Genomic DNA, 20,472 nt, shown 5'->3' on the forward strand with positions numbered 1-20,472 from the left:
AAATGATTATTTAAATAATGGAAGCCCTCTTCCTTCCATTATTCATTAAAACCAGCTAAAAACAGAACCACTCAAATGAGTAAGATTATCTCCATTTATGATTTTACCATTTCAGATTAGTTTATAATCCCTATATCCTTGCTAACCAAATTTTGGACTTTGCTTTTCTACTGGCACAATATTTTCTTGTATAATTTATACCTGAGACCCAGGTGTGATCAAGTTGGAAGAACTATTCCTTTCTGATTACTTATCCTAGTGCAGGAAGTTATCTTCCTAGAGCAGGGGTCTCCAACCTTGGCAACTTTACAGCTTGTGGACTTCAACTCCCAGAATTCCTCAGCCAACGCATGCACAGGCTGAGGAATTCTGGGAGTTGAAGTCCACAAGTCGTAAAGTTGCCAAGGTTGGAGACCCCTGTCCTAGAGAGACATTACCAATCTCAGTATACAGTATCCCACAGTGCTTCTTAGGATTTCCCACAGTCCTGTTTAAAAACGTCTTTGTGACTCTTTATTCTAGGAGACCTAACAAATCCAGGCCTCAGGTCACTCGATCAGAAAACTGCTACTAAAATAAAACTTCTAGAATGATTTCTACCTTCTGGGCTGTTGAGGGAAAGCAATTTGTAAACATTTGTCAGTAGGGAGAGCTTTTTAAATCCTTACATTTCATACACATTTCAAAGAGAATGTTAGTTTGAATCCGATACCCACCATTTTCAAGCGAAAAACACTAAACTATCTCTTGAATTATTTATCATAAACCTAATTCTCATTTTCTATTACATATTATTCACAGAACACACACACAAATATAATAAAGCATGCACAATGAATAGTATACAGGAGATATAGCCAATCATTGAAGTTTGTTTTTCAAGGATTCAGAGGAATTATTGAGTCTGTCATCTGCACCCATATAACTGTCTAGTTTGGTTCCACAACCCAACAAGACAGACACAGACTTCAGAGGATAATTAGAACTGCAGAAAAAACAATTACTACCAACCTGCCTTCCACTGAGTACCTGTATATTGCACAAGTCAAAAAGAGGGCTGTGAAAATATTTACAGACCCCTCGCATCCTGGACATAAACTGTTTCGACTCCTACCCTCAAAACGACACTATAGAGCACTGCACACCAAAACAACTAGACACAAGAACAGTTTTTCCCCCGAACGCTATCACTCTGCTAAACAAATAATTCCCTCAACACTGTCAAACTAGTTACTAAATCTGCATTACTATTAATCTTCTCATCGTTCCTATCACCCATCTCCTCCCACTTATGACTGTATGACTGTAACCTTGTTGCTAGTATCCTTAAGATTTATATTGACTGTTTCCCTATAATTATCATTGTGTTGTACCTTATGATTCCTGACGAATGTATCTTCTCTTTTTATATACACTGAGAGCGTATGCACCAAGACAAATTCCTTGTGTGTCCAATCACACTTGGCTAATAAACTATTCTATTCTATTCTATTCTATTCTATTCTATTCTATTCTATTCTATTCTATTCTATTCTATTCTATTCTATTCTATTCTATTCTATTCTCTCCTATCAAAGACCTTCATTTTTCACCAGCTATCTTTATCAAAACAAAGAGGAATATCTTTAAGTGTTTTTATATATTTCAAGAGTAAGATAGACATGCTACTTTGAATATATGGTATGAAGCTTCCATTTGTTTTGATTTCAGAGCCCTCTTTGGGATTAATTAGGAACCTGTAGAGGACATTCTCTCTGGATATCAATTGCAGTATTTCTAATGGGAGCGCTTGCTTTCTATACATTAGGTTGCTCTTCAGTTGACATCTGAGCCTGTACTTATTTCCTGCCTTCTGAAATGAAGAAAAATTCTGCTGTTATGGAAACCCTCCCAAGGGAGATATGCTTGCCTCTGCTGCCACTTACCTTCCTGGAACTGGGTGAGACTGAGTGTCAAAATTTTATTTAGTTGCCAATGCTACTGCTGATCATATATATTACGTTTCAATGTCCACTGCTTTATTATCATATACTTATTATGCAGTGTATCTATATGCTCACAGATATAACTCTATGGTATTCCCCAGGACTAAAAATGTGGAATATATTTATTTTATAGAAAATAAAACAGAAAGAGCCCAGCCTTTTCAAATAATTTTCACATTTAGCAGCTTGCATTTGGATTGAGTAATGATAAACCTTCAAATTGTGAGATGCAGTATGTTGACTTGTATTTCAATTTCTTGATTTTTTATTATTTAACACATTTGAATGCTGAGCACAAATCAATACATACAGGAAAGGAAATAAAGATGTGAGTCTGAATGTGAATGAAAGAACTATAGTATACCTCGAACAACTCTTTATTCCAGAGCTATTTAGAGAAGGGGTAACCCCACACCCAGGCTATGACAGGGCCACCACTTGTGCCACCACTCATGTGGAACCATCCATCTCGCCCCCACTGCCACCACTGCTCATGCCCTCCCAGTGGTGAAATCCAATTTTTTTTTACTACTGGTTCTGTGGGTATGGCTTGATGGGTGTGGTGTGGCTTGGTGGGCGTGGCAAGGGAAGAATACTGCAAAATCTCCATTCCCGCCCCACTCCAGGGAAAGGATAGTGCAAAATCTCCATTTCCTCCTCACTCCTGGGTGAAGGATAGTTCAAAAACTCCATTCCCACCCCACTCTGGGGCCAGCCAGAGTGCTGGTTCCCTGAACTACTCAAAATTTCCACTACCAGTTCTCCAGAACCTGTCAGAACCTGCTGGATTTCACCCCTGTCCCCCCCCCCAATTGCTGGTTCACAAAGCTGGAAAAGTTGGGGACCGCTGATTTAAATTTTTACTTGACACAAAATGAGATAGCAGAAAGGAAGCTAAAAGAACTATATGACTTGGCTAGTTACAAAAGTTTTCAGTACAAGGGATTGCTGGTGGATGGGTGCTAATAACTTTAGATTCAATAGGCGATTTCTAGCTCTTGATTGGAATTCTCCTTGTACAGTTGCCAGCTAAGATGCCTGTAGAAATAACTTCAGCACCGTTCTCATATATCTATGACCTGATATAATCATTAGAACCCTGGATCACAGAAGCATCAATTATGGAGGTATAATGGTTACCGAAGTACAATCCTTGTTAGTGACAGCCTCAAGTTACACAGTTCTTTCTGAGAAAAACTGGCTGGAATCTACTTTTTAATCTTTTCAGGAAGTTATTTTTGTTCCTTCAAAATGTTTAGTTCCTTTTTTTTTTTCTATTGTTCTGGGCTTTTGTAGTATTTCTGTTACAACATTCTGTTTTTAAAATTCTGCATCAAGTTCTGCTATTGCCATGCAAACAGTTATTATATCAGTTCCATTTATAGTTTTACTTCCATTTGATAGACTTATTGCTTTCATAATCATTTATTGACTGAATCGTATGGTATGAAATTGAAGGGAACAATCAAACTTACTGTTCTGAGCCAGGGCTTGAAGGAGGCAATCCAAACACCCCTCCAAGCTATCAGCTCTGCTGTCAACAGCTGTTATCTTCAGCTTCTTCAAGGCGTCACTTAGATTATCTGCTTGGATAATACAAAAGAGAAAAACAAATTCAGTGCTATGGCCTGTCAATCGTACCTTATGGAATTAAAGTACAAATCAGCAAAGATAAGGTGATGCCAAGAATGGTTCTGACAAGGGACCATAACTCGTTCGTCTCTCTCGTTCACAAATGCTAGCAGGGCATGAAGCTAAAAAGAGCGTAGTTGCAAAGCAGCTTTTGGTTTCATACTGTAGAGAAGATATTTTTTAAAAAAAATCATATTTATGCCCATTTTTCTCTAAAAGGAACAGAGAGACTCATACTGCCTTGAGAAATTGTAATTTGACTAGAACCGAACTGTGATTTTTGGCTGAGAGGGGATTTTAAATCATGGGTCTCCAATACAAGATATTTTGTATTTTATTTCATTCCGATTTTTCCAGATTATTTGTTAATTATTATATGTATTTCCCAATTTCCTTGTAAGAGCAAGGCAGTACAGAGACGGGGTCCTGAAGTAATAACATTCTGTGAGCAGAAAAATACTGACTGGCCTTAAATTATACAACAATTGCAAGGTCAATATGTACTTGAATCTCTCTTTGATTTCAGTCCAATGCCTTAATCATCACATCCCATTAATTCTTATACAGTTTCTTGAAACGCCACAGTAGAAGATCTTCTATGACTCCAGAGGAATTGTACTGAATGAGCAATTGCCTAATCCCCTGGCTTTACTTTATAGCACAAAGATACCAAGAAGCCTATAGGATGGGGAGGAATTGGCTTTGACTCAACTCTAGGAAGATGGAGCAGCTCTGGGTTTTCAGCCCCCTGGGTCCAGATGGTATTTCATCTTTGACTCTGGATGGGGTGTCACTCCCCCAGTCTAAACTGATGCGCAATTTGGGGGTCACCCTAGACTCACAGCTCCTGCTTAAGGATCAGATGTCAATCTTTGATGGAATGTGCACTTGTAGGAGCAGTAGAGATCGCTTGGATAGCACAGTTTTCCAAGAGTGACCCCGGGATAAGAGACTGTGATGTTCAGAGTTGTAGGTGGTTCATGGCTCAATGTAGCATGTGAATCAAGACATCACTATAAATTAACCTTGCTATTGCATCTATAGATGACATTATAAATGACCCAAAAATGTAAACCGGTGGATCGATGGGATTTCAAAGAAGAGATTATTGCACACAATCATTAACAGAAATTATTCCTGGTAATGTCATCTTCCACATCTCCTTTAAGTTACATTCTCAGTTCATGCATCTTGGAATTTCCTATGGATTATAAAAATATAGCGAACAGGATTTGGTTTTCGATAATTGAATTATTTACAAGAATTGACCAGCAATAATTCATTAAGATAAAGATTCCCCTCGCACATATGTGCTAGTCATTCCTGACTCTAGGGGGCAGTGCTCATCTCCGTTTCAAAGCCAAAGAGCCAGCGCTGTCTGAACACGTCTCCGTGGTCATGTGGCCAGCATGACTAAATGCTAAAGGCGCATGGAACGCTGTTCCCTTCCAACCAAAGGTGGTCCCTATTTTTCTACTTGCATTTTTTACATGCTTTCGAACTGCTAGGTTGGCAGAAGCTGGGGCAAGTACCGGGAGCTCACCCCATTACGTGGCACTAGGGATTCGAACCGCTGAACTGCCGACCCTTAGACCGATAAGCTCAGCATCTTAGCTACTGAGCCACCATGTCCCTTAATAATTCATTAGTAAATTAATTATTTGAGAGAGGAAATACCTCTGTTTGCTGACTTCACACAATGAGAATTTCTTTTCCTTTCAATTTTAATAGAACTTTCTTCCAAATAAGGAAAGTTAGGATTACAGGCTTTGTAGGCATGGAATCTGAATTATTCCTTGTGTCTTTTTAAAAAGACCAGACCACATGTAAAGATAGTCATCAACTGGGGAAAAAAAAATTAAACCGCAGCTGTTAGCACTTTTTATGTTTCTAGATTAAATAGAATGTATGACAGTGTTCCTATTTCCAGACATGCTTTACTAGGGACCTTAATGTAAAACCACAGGAAAGTCCAACTTGAAACTAGCCATCTGCTTTGTTTATTTCATCACTGAAACATCAGTATTTTTTTTTTAAAAAAATACTTTTCCTTCCCTCAATGGTCTTCCTTATATCATGACTTAAACTGTGTAGAATTATACAAATCTCCTATTAGATTTTACAACTTATTACCAAGAGTTTTTAATTCCCCCAGGGTTAAACAGCAGTGCAAAAAGCCTCTCCCCTTCTTCTTATATTAGGCCGGGGTTCCCAACCGGGGGGTGCGAGATGATATTCCAAGGGGTGCGTAAGCTTGGGTTTAGAAGTTTCAAAATTATAGTGTATATGCATGATTATATGCATATAATTATTTACTTTTGTAAGTGGTGCGAGAATATAACAGAAGATTTCTAGGGGTGTGGGGTATAGAAAAGGTTGGAAACCCCAGGGGTGAAATGCTCCCGGTTCGGATTGGATCGCCCGATCCGGTAGCGATGGCGGCGGGTGGTTCAGAGAACCAGTAGCAAAAATCCCTCCCCATCCCATGCCCAGCTGAGCCGCGCAATCATCAGAGGCTTTTTATTTTATTTTATTTTTAAAAGCATTTTTTCTACAACCTCTTTGGCCTAAAAAATGCTTTTAAAAGTAAAAAGAAAAGCCTCTGCCGATCAGGCAAGTCAGCTGGGATCGTCAGAGGCTTTAAAAAAAAAAGAAAAGCCTCTGCTGATCAGGCAAGTCAGCTGGGATCGCCACAGGTTTTTAAAAGCATTTTTTTACAACCTCTTTGGCTGAAGAGGTTGTAGAAAAAATGGTTTTAAAAGTAAAAAAAAAAGGTTGGCCACACCCACTCAGTCATATTACACCCCCCACCAAGCCATGCCCACAGAACCAGTAGTAACAAATTTTACATTTCACCACTGGAAACCCCTGTATTAGGCTATTGATATCAAGAAAAAAGATTTTCCCAGTTGCAATGTATGGCTCTGAAAGTTGGACCATAAGAAAGGCTGAGCGCCAAAGAATTGAGGCCTATGAACTATGGTGCTGCAGAAGACTCCTGTGAGTCCCTTGGACTGCAAGGCGATCAAACCGGTCAGTCCTAGAGGAGATCAACCCTGACTGCTCTTTAGAAGCCCAGATCCTGAAGATGAAACTCAAATACTTTGGCCACTTAATCAGAAGGAAGGACTCAGTGGAGAAGAGCCTAATGCTGGGAAAGATTGAGGGCAAAAGAAGATGACAGATAACGAGTGGCTGGATGGAGTCACTGAAGCAGTAGGCGTGAGCTTTAAAGGACTCCAGAGGATGGTAGAGGACAGGAAGGCCTGGAGGAACGTTATCCATGGAGTCGTGATAGGTCGGACACGATTTTGCAACTAACAACAACAATCAAGAAACCCTGCAAAGCAGTGGTGGGTTGTTCCTGGTTCGCAAGAACTGGTAGTAAAAATTTTTAGTAGTTCGGAGAACCGGTAATAACATTGGCTGGCCATGCCCCCGAATTGGTCCCTGGCCCGGTCGCCGCTCGCTTACCCCGCCCACCTCATCAGAGGCTTTTTTTTTTTTTCTTTTAAAAGCATTTTTTCTACAACCTCTTCAGCTGAAAAAATGCTTTTAAAAGTTAAAAAAAAAGCCTCTGGCAATCCCAGCTGAGTTGCCTGATCATCAGAGGCTTCTAAAAGCATTTTTTTCTGCAACCTCTTAAGGTTGTAGAAAAAATGCTTTTAAAAGTAAAAAAAAAAAAAATTGGCCACGTCCACCCAGTCACATTACCTCCACAAGCCATGCCCATAAAATAAGCCATGCCCACAGAACTGGTAGTAAAAAAATTTAGAACCCACCCCTGCTGCAAAGATTCGGAAAGATTTGCATGCACACTTCCTTTCTACTACAATTCTAAGAACAATTTCCTACCTGAACATCTGTTCAGAATCACCTTGGGTCATAATTTCAAGTACATCTGAAATTCTATTTTGCACTTAGCTGGAACTAGCAAGTCTTAAATCTGAGTATCATCTTGCAATCTTCCCTATTTCCTGAACACCCAATAAGCAGGCATATATCAATATAAAACCAAGACAACAGTGGATACTTCTCTTCTTCCATTAAAGGAAACAAAATTGTAGGTACCTTGCTGGTTTAAATGATCAAGTATATATCTATTTGTTTTAATTTTTTTTTTAAAAAAAAACAAATTTAGTTTTACCTGAGAACAGAATTTTCATCAGTTACACATTCAAAAATAACACAGCATGCAATCTAATTTCATAACAGTCACTGAGTCTAATATTTCTTTGGCAGTCTCTGTGGATTTTCCATATAATGCTGTAATATGAAATGTTCATATTTCAGAAAAGGAGAATTACTCCTTTAATAAATATAAACATATAAGAACATCAAAGGATAGTTATATGAACTCCCTTAGGTAAATAAACCTGCCTGGATTGCATATATAAAAAGAAACTCTTCAATTGTTTGGATTTTATCCTTTTTTGTTGTTGTTGAAGAACTGAAAGATGATCCCAAGCACTTCTTAGAAGAGTCATTTACTTATGACTTACTCCGAAGTGTTAGTTATAACAAGGATTATTCTAGAGTCTAGCATTGTCTATTCACCAAAGAAATGACCTTCTAGAAAACCTTCTTTATGGTGCCTCAATGATGCTATTGTTAAATTAGAACTGATGAGGTAAGCAATTTTATCGCCAACCCCGCCTTCCCATTTCAGAGATGACTGTGAAATTATTTTGAGAAAAATGGAATTACATATTTGAATATCTGTTAATGTTCTTTTCTGCTTATTAATATTTCAATGTTTTCATACACCAAATCCAGTCATTGCTCTTCTAGCCGGTTATACACACACACACAAAATTATATATATATATTTGGGATGTCACTTAACTATGGCAATACAAACATCTTGATTTACGTAGGAAAAACCCTGGCTAGAACAGTAATGCACATATAGACCTACGAAAAAAGAACAAAATAAATATTTGACCTTTACAGGGAGGAGTCATAAAATGAGGGTGTGGCTGATTGAAGAGGCCTTATAAGGCCGAAACAGATCTATCTTAGTCTCCCTTAAGTCTTATAGCAGACAACATAATGCTGCTTAAATGTCTGATAAAGCCTAGAAAATAATGATTTGGGATGCCACTTAACTATGGCAATACAAACATCTTGATTTACGTAGGAAAAACCCTGGCTAGAACAGTAATGCATCTATCTATCTATCTATCTATCTATCTATCTATCTATCTATCTATCTATCATCTATCTATCTATCTATCTATCTATCTATCTATCTATCTATCTATCTATCTATCTATTTGCTTTCTCTGTATGGGTAACATATCCTACAGCATCAACTGTGATAATGCTGTTAATTAATGAAACAAGCAGAAATTCCTGAGTTATATTCTTGAAGGTTCTTGACATGGGCCACACAAACAATATTTGTATTAAAATTAAATTCTTTAATTTTTTAAAATCTAGAACCTTAATTTCTCAAAAAAGCTGATTATTATTTCAACTGTATGCAGAAATAATCAGAAAGCTGATTATTATTTCAACTGTATTTTTGAAATATTAGCAACATTGCCAAATTATTATTTTGCAGCTAAATTTTAAGATTGGATGGTTGGGTCAGTCTCTAAATGCCCGAGGAAATACTAAAGTTAAACCATCTGTTGCTGGTGGACTTGTTACTTATTTTCACTGCTGGCACCTGTTTGTCACTTTCCAATCTTACATTGGTGCCTGAAAGTTAATGTGCCATTGGGCTCATTATAATATAAAGCAATTTATATTGTATAAATAAAGCATTTTTCTCCATATCTAGGTGTCCTCTAGTGGTGTAGGAATTTAGAAACCTACATATCTAGGTGGTGCCAGCTTTAGAAAGGTGAATTTAGAAAGTCTAAGCTAAAACACAAACCACATGTAATATCCATTTTAATTATTTTTCCAACATTCATGATGATTTTATATAGCTTTTGAAATCAAAACTGCACAAATCATATTATTTAATTTATTTGTAGTAGCCAGTTTATATTGCTTAGGATTTTATCTGTACTCCATCATTTGAGATTTTTTCAATGACTTGTATTAAAATAAACAATAGGTTATTGTAATAAATATACTAGTTCTTTTCTTTTCCTTGCCTTTTGCAATACAATAATACATAATATTGTGGCCAAGGAAAGGACCACACTGAACAGTGAGCAATTCTAAACACGTTTTATTCCTGCAAACAGTATTTTGTGCCCTTCTGTTCTCCCGGGTGGACACAACTGAGAGAGAAATAGTTTTACTTCTTTTTAGAAAATTGTGCAATATGCAATGTTAGGCAGAAATATATTTATGTATCAGATATCCTTGGATTTCTCTATCAAGATCTTTACTCTTTCTCCAGACAGTTTCTGTTCTTAGGAATGTCAAGATAATGTTCCAGTCTGATTTCTGAATTCAGAAGCAACATAGCTATAGCTGGTTTAGCTTTATCTGCCAACTTGACAGTAGTGAATTCTTGCTTAAGCAAACTGGAACGCTTTGGGGAAAAAAAGTGATGTCACAAAATATCAGTGTTATCAGTACAAAACTTAATTCCCTTTTTCAAATAAGCCTGAGAAAATTAAAAATCTCTAAGTAGTTTAGTTTAATATATCCATTTCTTTTTGCTTTTTAAAATCAACTATAGAATAATATAAAAATTAGTTTTCATGTTTATTTACATTTCTCTCATTTATAACCTCAACAAGACATCCATGCCTCATTTGTATTCATGAAGCCCTCAGAAGCAACAGTAGACTGAGCCTGACTTCAAGACCATTTACAAGCTCTTGATTATCAGAAAACGTATAACCTCATAAGACACATATTTATATAATGAAATGTTAAGTTTAATTTGTAAACTTGTAGTTTAATTAGCTACAAGTAATTTTATAGAGATCTCTACTTTAAAAAGTGATTTCAGGGAATATGCAACAGAAACCCTTGTAGGGATACAGTTAGAAGACAGAATTATATATATTGAGTGAAAGTCTTTATATCCATTCGTCCAAGAGCATTTGAAGATCCTAGCTCAGTTTTCAAACTTGATTTGATCACACTTTATGAGACTCATTCAGACTTAGCTTTACTATACAATTTACAGTTAATGGAACAAATTTGGTTTCGGCCACTACCCCCTTTCCTCTGATGTGCAAAAATATGTAAGTTATCTATATCATTTTTAATATTTTATGCTAATAACATCAACTGTAATTAAAGTTAGTTGGCTTAGCCAAGCATGACATTTTTAACCATGGTTTAAAATTTGTTTGTTTCAGTGACATTAAGGCACAGTTAAGACTAGTTGTAGTTTTTCATTGTTTGGACCAAACACTGTAATTGTCAAGCTTCACACCAGGCACTTCAGCCAAAATTACAGCTCTTGGCTAGACTTGGCAGAAAACTACTAGTACAACTCAGCTTGATTAGAATCTTTATTGCAGATAAGAATTAAGCCTTCAGTGCACTGCAGAGAGTCAGAGGCTACAGATTTCATTTCTCCTTTCTGCTGTTCCAAATTAAGGAATACTTGTCAGGTCTTTAGGTAGACCCAGAAGGTGGCAAAGATGTGGTAAATCAACATCCATCTCTAGTCTTTTCATTTCTGGTACTTTCCACAGCAACTTTACATCCTCAATCCTTTCAGAAGTGAATTTACTTGAAGATGAAAACAAACATTTTTGATTTTTTTTTCTTTGTGGCTACAGTACATCATAAAGGAAGGTGGGCAGATAAGTGCAGAAGAAAATAGCAAATATCAAAAGCCCCATCTCCAGAATAGTTATAACAAAAATTTGCTTTCACATAGCTTTTCATCTTAATCTAAAATGTGTTTGGCAGCATATTTTGAAAAGATAATTTTCATAAACTGATTTTTAACCAACTACATTATATTTTGCTCTAATTAATGTAATATATTAACTGTATGGGATGGTTTATACATTTAAATAAATACATTCAACATAACATTGCTTATAAGATAAATGGAGTTTTTATTAGTACTAGCAAACCTCTGGAGAAGCAAAAAGCATGAACAAATAACTAATTGAAGTCTGGGGATATTTTTTTAAATTGTTATGGGTGTCGAACAAAATCCAAGGTAATTTAAAACACACAATCACAGCTAAATCTAAATTGGTATAAATGTGCATCTTAGGAATGGCATTAGTTTCATTCAATGGCATAAACATCAGAATATATTTGTTAGGGAAAAATATATCTGTTCTGTGTGCCACAGTAAGTCTTATCAGAAGATAAATAACATTAAATTATCTCAAGCAATTTGATCTTTATGTCACTTTTCTTACTGAATGAATTATGTAAAATGCCATCAAATTGTTTGTGATCCCAAACATTGATAGATTATAATGCCTGAATAATGGAATTAATAATATGCTATCCACAGTAGATTCTTACTGCCTGTACTTCTTTTGCAAACACTTTTCTCCTCTATATATAAATTTTTTTTAAAAAAAAAGCTTTTTAAGGCCCTTAAAAATACAACAACACAAAGTTGCTAGAATTCAAGAAACATCTTGGCATGAAAATTAATATGCTCCAAAGGAAAAAACCAAACTGAAATTAAAGGTTACTTCACTCTTTTCATGGGAAAATGTGCAATAAGGTCAAAAATCACGTATCTTGTTTTTAACAAAAACATTATTTTAAATTGGAGTGAATGTGGATTGAAGGTAGACTATTTTGTCCCTAGAAAGACAAAAGAAAAGCTGAAATTGCCAGATACAAGCAAACTGCAGCAAAATGCTCAGTGATCACATCGGCCCTATTCCCACGATTTATGAACATCCCGGCCCTATACTATACATCTAGCATGGAAGTTCCCAAAATGAACCGAATGGATACCAGTGATGTCCAAAACACATCTCTTAACAACCATTTGATTCTATGCCTCTCCTGATTTTTTTTTTTTAATGTGGGTGGCTGTTTGGAAATATTCCCATCCACACTCTCCTCACCCCCAATAGGTAAAGATAACTTTGTAGGAGTGGGTAAAAGGGAAGGTTTTTACATTCTGATAAATAGGTGGTGTTGAATAGCTGCACTCACCTTTGAAGCAATTCCGTGAAATAATTTGTGCTTTCAAAATTTCAAACATGCCCACCAGTCCAAATTGTTCATAGCCTCTCTTTCCAGAATTTGTTTCTACACAGTAAATTCTTAATGAATTTATAAATTTCTTTCTAGAATACATTCTGTGTCAATAATTATTTATAGTTGTTTCATAATAGATCAACACAGGTTTTTATGGACTTCCAACCAGGGGTGGGTTCTACTTATCTTTACTACTGGTTCGCATCGCTCGTGCGCTTTTCTGCACATGCGCAGATCACCTATGATGACGTCTGGGTCAGTGAGTGGAGCCTCCTGTTGGTTTCACTACCGGTTCTTGAGAACCGGTCCGAACCGGGGGCAACCTACCACTGCTTACAACCATTTACCAATACCAAATAAAATTACTTTTAGCTTCACATTTTTTCCTGAAAAATGTGAGTTGAAAAAAAAAGAAGTTGTCTCAATTCCCTTAATCATTTAAAATCTCTCTCTATAACCTTAACTACTGTTCCATCTACTTTCATTTAACTATAATTGACAAGGATATATTTAAAAGAAAAAATATCAAAATATTAATAGTATGAAAACTGAACTTCTGGAAAAGGTTACTCAGTACAAAATTAATTTTAAGTAAGAAAGGTCAGCGGTTCATTGCCCTATAGCATGGGTATCAAACTCGATTTCATTGAGGGCCGCATCAGGGTTGTATTTGACCTCGGGACATGGAGGTGGGTATGGCCAGCTTGACGTCACTTGTGTCAGAGGCGCCTGTGGTGGCCCGAGTGTTCAGCCAGCCAAAACGGGCTCCCCATCTCTGTTTTTGGCTCAGATGGCCTCCTGCAACCCTCTGCCAGTGAAAACAGAGCTCGGGAGGGGAGCATGTGGCCCTCCCCACTCTGTTTTTGCTGGCAGAGGCACTGCAGGTCAGTTCTTTGCTGTTTCCAGGGTGGCCCCATGGGCCGCCTTGAGTTTGACACCCCTGCCCTATAGAATACACTTCTTGTATGGTACTACTATCTACAGTTATGGTGCCCTTAGTGTGTGTGTGTGTGTGTGTGTGTGTGTGTGTGTGTGTGTGTGTAATCATATCAATATGTCAATGAAAAATATTTTACAAGATAAGCAGTAGCATTACTCATTCTCACCTGTTTAAAATTTTAACTAGTTTCTATATAAGGCAAATTCTATGGCAGACAAGGCAGAATATTTGGAGTAGGGAGTCATTTGCTCCTTCTGTTCAAAAGGAGTATGGTTAGTGCAGCCTACACTTAAGGTCCTTCTGGGGAAAACAATTTCACAGCTAAAAAACTGACCCCCAATTTGGGGTTTGCACAAGTTAGAAAAATTACAAGTAGTCTTGAATAAATTCTTAACCTTACCCCCATTTATACCAGCAGCAGTACTGAGATTATAAGTGACCTTCCATCAATAAGAGTAAAGAGAACATATAGGAAACTAGTCCTCATGCTCAATATTTATTTGGCAAACAATGTCCACAAACAATTTAATAGCAATCGATAGATGAATTTGCGTCTAAAACTACTCTCATAATTCTCGCTAGATCTGAGTGATATGAATTATCATATACTATTACAACTATACAACTGTATACTATAGACACACACACTATTCAACTGCTGAATGACATAAATTAGCATACCCTACTGAAGGACTACTTATTTTTAAAAAAGATTTTAGACAAGATAGAGAGCATGTATGAAAGCTTAAGTTGGCTAAGTTGTATCAATTTTTTAAGATGAAAGAGGAACATTATTATTTACAGTCTCTTACATTCCTTTCTGAGATAAGCTCTTACAGAACTTTGCTTTCAAACAATACCAACAGCCTACTTGGATGGAAGATTTAAAGGATGAACCATTTAAAGGAACACACCATTTATGCATTTGTAATAACCTGCATGTGGAAGATGTGGCCTATTACCTATTACGTTGAAAACTTTACCAGGAACCTAAAGCTAAATTTACTACACCCTTGTTCACCCAACTGAGTCAGTCTAATTTAGAAGAAAAAACCCCACTATTTTCTATTGTCAGATGTAGATGAACATGTAAAAAAACAAGTTGTTTTTTGTCTGCAATGGCTGCAAGGAAGAGAAATTGTGTTGTAAATATTAGAAATGATTGGACTGATATGGATTGTCATAATTTTATATGAATTTGGCTAAAACCAATGGCTGCAAATAAATGTTTCAATGAAAAATATTTTCATTGGAACATTTCCAAACCCCCAAAATGTTAACCTTAGACTGTCTACTGTTGACCTCACCCCATTCCTAAGAGGTCTGTAAGGGACGTGCATAAGAGCAGCAGGGTGCCTACCGTCCCTGTCCTAATGTTCCCTTTAATTGTATTCATTTTATGTATTCAATTCATGCTTATACTTATATATATATTATCTAATACATACTCAACAAAATAAAAGAATAAAAAAATAAATAAATCCTTGGATTGGATCAATCCAGATCTTCAGAAGATACTAACCCAAGAACCCACAATCACAGAACTTGCACTATATAATAAAACGAGCTTCTTAGGCACTTGGGAGTCAAAGCTATTTCGTGTATAGTAACTGAAATAGCATAAAAGTACTTGCAATAAAAATTAGTTTTGTAATAAAAAATTACAAAAATCACTACAACTCAAACTCATGAGAAATGTATGATCTTGAGTACATTTGTGTATCATGACAACATTACTAATCTTGGTCGATTTAGAAAGATAAAAAGATAAAAAGAGTAGTGCTCAGATGGAACATCACCTGATTTTTATTTACACAAACACACACACAGAGAGAGAGAGAGAGAGAGAGAGAGGGAAAGAGAGAGAGAGAGAGAGAGAGAGAGAGAGAGAGAGAGAGAGAGAGAGAGAGAGAGAGAGAGAGAGAGAGAGATCTCCCCCTGCCCCAGGCTAAAGGTATTAAGTTCAACTTCAATATGACTTTTTCATTTATGGTATAGATACTAGCTGCAAAAGAACTATAGTGCATACTCAGAAAATTACTTTCCTCTGAACTGAACAGTAAAAAGTTATGATTTCTCATTCAATGCTATGAAAATAGACCCCTGCCTGAAATTCAGAATGTCATTCAGCAAAAATTAATTCCTGTGGGAAATACTTAAGTACACACCTAAACCCTTTTCCTAATCTCAACAAAATCCAATGTGTTTCTGATTGATTGAATTTTGATTGGTTTCTATCCATGGCGCCTCATTCAGTCCCTAGAACAAAACAGGATGTCCTACAAAAATGGGGGGGGAGGAAAGCTATCTAAAAAAGAGTCTTGACTTGGCATGAAGTTAGCTCTGCAGCTGTTGGCTCAAGGTTCATGGCTAAAAAAGAGCAACAAAGGCTTTGACTAGGTTTTCATATTTTTGTTCACCAAGGTGACAGTGTAATATCCTTTCTTCCACTTTCTGGCAAGCATGCTAAGTTTCAACCTTGAAAATTTGGACAAGGAATGTTTTGTACTTCAGTACCAAGGTGTTCAGATCATCTGCAGGGTGAAACCAGTAACTAAGCAATTATTGATAAGTATAAAAATACAAGATATATTCTTTTTTTCTTAGTTTGTACTTTTAATTTTTTTAAAAATCTTTCTTAATATTAAATATTGTTTTGTTAAAAAATAGTAAAGATTAGATTTTTTTAAAAAACAAGTAGAAATCTCTTGTTCTATTAACTCTTGTTCTGAGATTTGTCAGTTGTAGAAGTCTTCATTCTGATACCTTTTCACATGCTGCATAAGCCATATTCTATCAAAACAACCCGTTTTTGTCTCTATGGTCTCCTTTGAGGAGATCTGATATACACATTATACATATCCATTCATACCTTTAAATTAATGCACGGAAGAGGCATAAAATATACACAGGAATCAAACAACTACATATCAGTTTAAGACTGATATCTATGGCGAGACTCCCCTAAAGCCACAAAAGAATTATATAAAATGCTGCTGAAAACCCAGCAAGGGATATATAGTGTCCACGTCCCTAAATCATTCTAGGAAAGTGTCAAAGAGATACCTCAATGGCTTTTAAATTGACTAATTTTCCTCTCTAGTATAGATCTCCCATGAAGATATTAAAAGTTCTGCATAATCTGAATCCAAGATAGCCAAAATATTGCTTTCTCCCTCAAAGTCTAACGTGCATTTATATCTTTGGGAGAAGTTCTTGTCTTGATCATTCTAATACCATATTTCCCTGAAAATAAGACTGGGCCTTATATTAATTTTTGCTCCAAAAGACGCATTAAGGCAGTGATGGTTAACCTTTTTGGTGCCGAGTGCCCAAAGTGCAAAATGAACCCCGAACCCCCAAAATGCAATGCAAGTGCCCCATGCGCATGTGCCCCACCCCCACGCATGCACATGCGTTCCCTATGCATGCGCCCCCCTGTGCATACTCCCCGGCCACCCTGCCTGTTTTGCCCCTGGAAAGCTCCTGCACCAACCTGCACCCTCCCGCACATGCACCCTGTCCCCCGCCATGTGTGCGTGCATCTCCTGCATATGCCCTGCCCCCCACACATGCATGGCAGAGACCTGAAGACCAGCTCGCATGCATGCGTGGTGGAGCTAGGCTGGGGCGATGGCTGGCGTGCCCGCAGAGAGGACTCTCCGTGCCACTGTGGCATGCATGCCATAGGTTTGCAATCATGGCATTAGGGCTTATTTTCAGGTGATGTCTTATTTTCAGGAAAATACAATGCTAAATGTGTCCGTCTGGTTGACGATCTTAACTAGGCCTTATTTTTGGGATAAGGCTTATATTACAAGCATCCTGAAAAATCATGCTAGGGCTTATTTTTGGGGAAATACGGTATTAAAGACACATTTAGTCGGAATCTGGGCAACAACTTTCTTACTTGTTCCCAGATTATGACATCCTTCCCCAAAGGACATTAAGGTATATTTATTTGCTATTCTTCTGCCAGCAGCAAAGCAATTCTTATCCATGCAAGTATTTTTGCATTTCAGATTTAATGTTAATATTGTTAGCCATTTATTGGGAGAATCAACAGATATAAAACAACTCCCTTTTAAAACAAAATGTCACATTTAATGATGGGTAAGAAAGAAAAGTATTGCAGATATGTTTTGTCTGGACCCCAAATGGAAACAGTTACTCAATTTAACAATATATTTCTTACTGCACTGAATAAAAGAGCTGAAGATTGCAGAAGCCAATGAATTTTACTTTTAATTGTATATTTTGTTCTACCAAATATACACAAGGATTATATATGATAATTAAATTCTCAAGCCAGAGTGTCTCTCTGTTCCAATCAAATGACAAAATGTAAATGGTTCTTAAATCCCCAATATTAACCGTACTTTATTTTACTGAAACCCAACTAAAATCAATTTAAAGGAGATATTAGCTTCTATTATTGCTATATATTGCTATGTATTTTTGTTTCAATTGTAAGATGATCTAGGCTTTGTAATATTTGTATTTTCCAATGGCACTTTAGTCTACATTTACTGCTGAATGAATCATCTTTTTCCAATAATTAAGATTTTTTTTTAAACCAGGCTGGCTGATAAAAGTTGGCAAGTTATTATTATAATTTCAAAACCCATTCAGCAGAAAACAAAGCAAGCAAAGAGATCAGCGAGGGCAACAAAACAATATTAGGAACATTGTGGCATTGCTAAAGTTTGATTTTTTTTTTTTGTTTTCACAAAAATAGTGACATTTAAAGATATAGGCCAACACTGGCTGGGATTTTTATGAGACACTCTCATATCTTGTGGTTAGTAAGCAAAACAAAATAATGCAATCAACCTGAAAACAAATAAAATAAAATATTTTATTTTATAATAGATTAATTAATGAATAAATGAAAGTCTATTTCAGTAGTATTTATATATTGACACATTAGTATGTAACCATCTCTAAATAGTTCCTTGTGTTCTACAGTAATTTACAACACAATGCAAAGTAGCCTTCTCAACCATATCTCAGTCCTCTAAATATGTGGAGGTTAGCTTTCATAATTCCTAATCAACGTGACTTCTAGGAATTCTCGGCCCTGAGGACATCCAAGGCTGGAAAAATATAGAATACTGGTATCAAATTGAATAGTCAAAAAAGTCTTTGGAAAGTTGGCACAGCCTGAGATGTATGGCCACCAAAAGCTTTAACAAAGCACTTTTTACTGCTGAGAAAATTACATTGAAATGTCCCACAAAGTCACTAACAGGCAAGCTTGAGAGAAATTTTACATTTCAGTACACTTGATCACAATTGAACAGTTGCTAAAGGTGTGTGTCCCTTCAATGGGCAATGTTCACCAATGCCGAACTTCTACTTCCTTAATATGAGATGGGGAACTCTTTTTATGAAATATTTCCATACTATTTCGCATCTGTTTGCAAACATTTGTAGAATGTAACAAAGTTTAAAATCATATGCATGTATATACCATGTATATCGTGTTTTCGGGCGGTTCCAGACAGCGGGGATCACTGCTGCTCCTCGCCACCTGGAACTGCCCGAAAACGTGATGCACGGAGGATAAAAATGGGGCACGTGGAGGCAACGATCAGCGCCCATATGCTGTGGCGATCCCCGCAGCCTGGAACTGGTCTAAAATGGAGCGTTTGGAGGCCAAAAACGTGAGGCATGGAGGCAGCAATGGTCTGTGGCAATTCCTGCACCCTGGAACAGATCTAAAACAGCAAAACGCAAAGGCTGAAAACGACCGAAGGGTGGGGGCTGAAGGGTGGGTGGGGCTACATTCAGTGTATAAGACGCACCCAAATTTTCACTCTTTTTGGGGGGGGGGGAAGTGCGTCTTATACTCTGAAAAGTACGGTACATATAAAAGGGATTAGACACCAGTCGGTTTGAGAAACTGGTATACACTACTTTTAAATAGTTAAGAAATTCCAAAAGCTATTTTTAATCTCCAAACAAGAGAAGTTTAAGCATGGACATAATCATCTTCTATTTCTTCTATCAATATATATTTGATCTTGTGTATTTAATTTTCCCTCCTTTGTAGCGGGCCAAAAGCCACTATGCTATTTCCGCTGCGAACATGGCTGTTATCACCCACCTGACAAGTGCTAAATACAGACTCAACATAGAATTAATAATTTTTGCAATTCATCTTCAAATGTGTTGAACAGATGCCTAAAAACAAATTTCAAGAAAGGTAAGGTTTGGCTTGCAGATTCATAATAAAAATCAAGCCCAGGTTTTTAAGAAGAAAACAAAACAGGCATGTTATCTACAGAAATATGATGCCAAGATAGGAAATGATTTTTTCCCCGCTCCCATTAGATCATCCACATTTTAAGGTAGCTTTTCCCAAAAGGACTTGCATCACCAAGTTGTATACAACAGAATAATCTTGGAGAAAATTCAACTGGCTCATATTATGTGAATAGTCAACAGGTTTAATAGACTAGAGGCCATAGATTTATGCATCGTTCCCAGGCACTTTATCCCTTTGCTTTTCCATAAGAACACACTTCCCTTAGGAGGCTACATTATTACATTATTATTATTATATATTACAGGAAGAGCAATGTGGTGACCTGGAGGTGAAGACTCTCACCTCTCACTCAGAAAGTTGATAGTTGAATCCTAGGTAGAGACAGATGTTTCTCTATCAGAGCACAAAGAGAAAATATCTGCTGCGAACTCCATTGGCATCAGGAAGGGCATCCAGCCAGTAAATACTCAACTCCATTTAGTCATCCTGACCCCACACCATAGCAAGGGATTACAGAATTGTAAAAAGGAAAA

The 20,472-nt window shown here is 36.8% G+C and overlaps 1 protein-coding gene across 4 annotated transcripts in view; it reads right to left on the bottom strand.

Annotated features, from left to right (window-relative positions):
* The window catches only part of RAP1GDS1 (Rap1 GTPase-GDP dissociation stimulator 1), an 80,049-nt gene that overhangs the window by 48,161 nt on the left and 11,416 nt on the right, over positions 1 to 20,472 (bottom strand). For 3 of the 4 annotated variants that reach the window (XM_070948506.1, XM_070948505.1, XM_070948503.1), the window contains exon 2: positions 3,461 to 3,571. In XM_070948506.1, the coding sequence (XP_070804607.1) occupies positions 3,461 to 3,571 (111 nt within the window). The remainder of the gene's footprint in view (positions 1 to 3,460; positions 3,572 to 20,472) is intronic. The other variant, XM_070948504.1, reaches the window with a different exon arrangement.

Source organism: Pituophis catenifer, unplaced genomic scaffold (assembly GCF_029215685.1).
Source record: "Pituophis catenifer annectens isolate HBS135680 unplaced genomic scaffold, rPitCat1.0.hap2 SCAF_8, whole genome shotgun sequence".
NCBI classification, from domain to species: Eukaryota; Metazoa; Chordata; class Lepidosauria; order Squamata; family Colubridae; genus Pituophis; species Pituophis catenifer.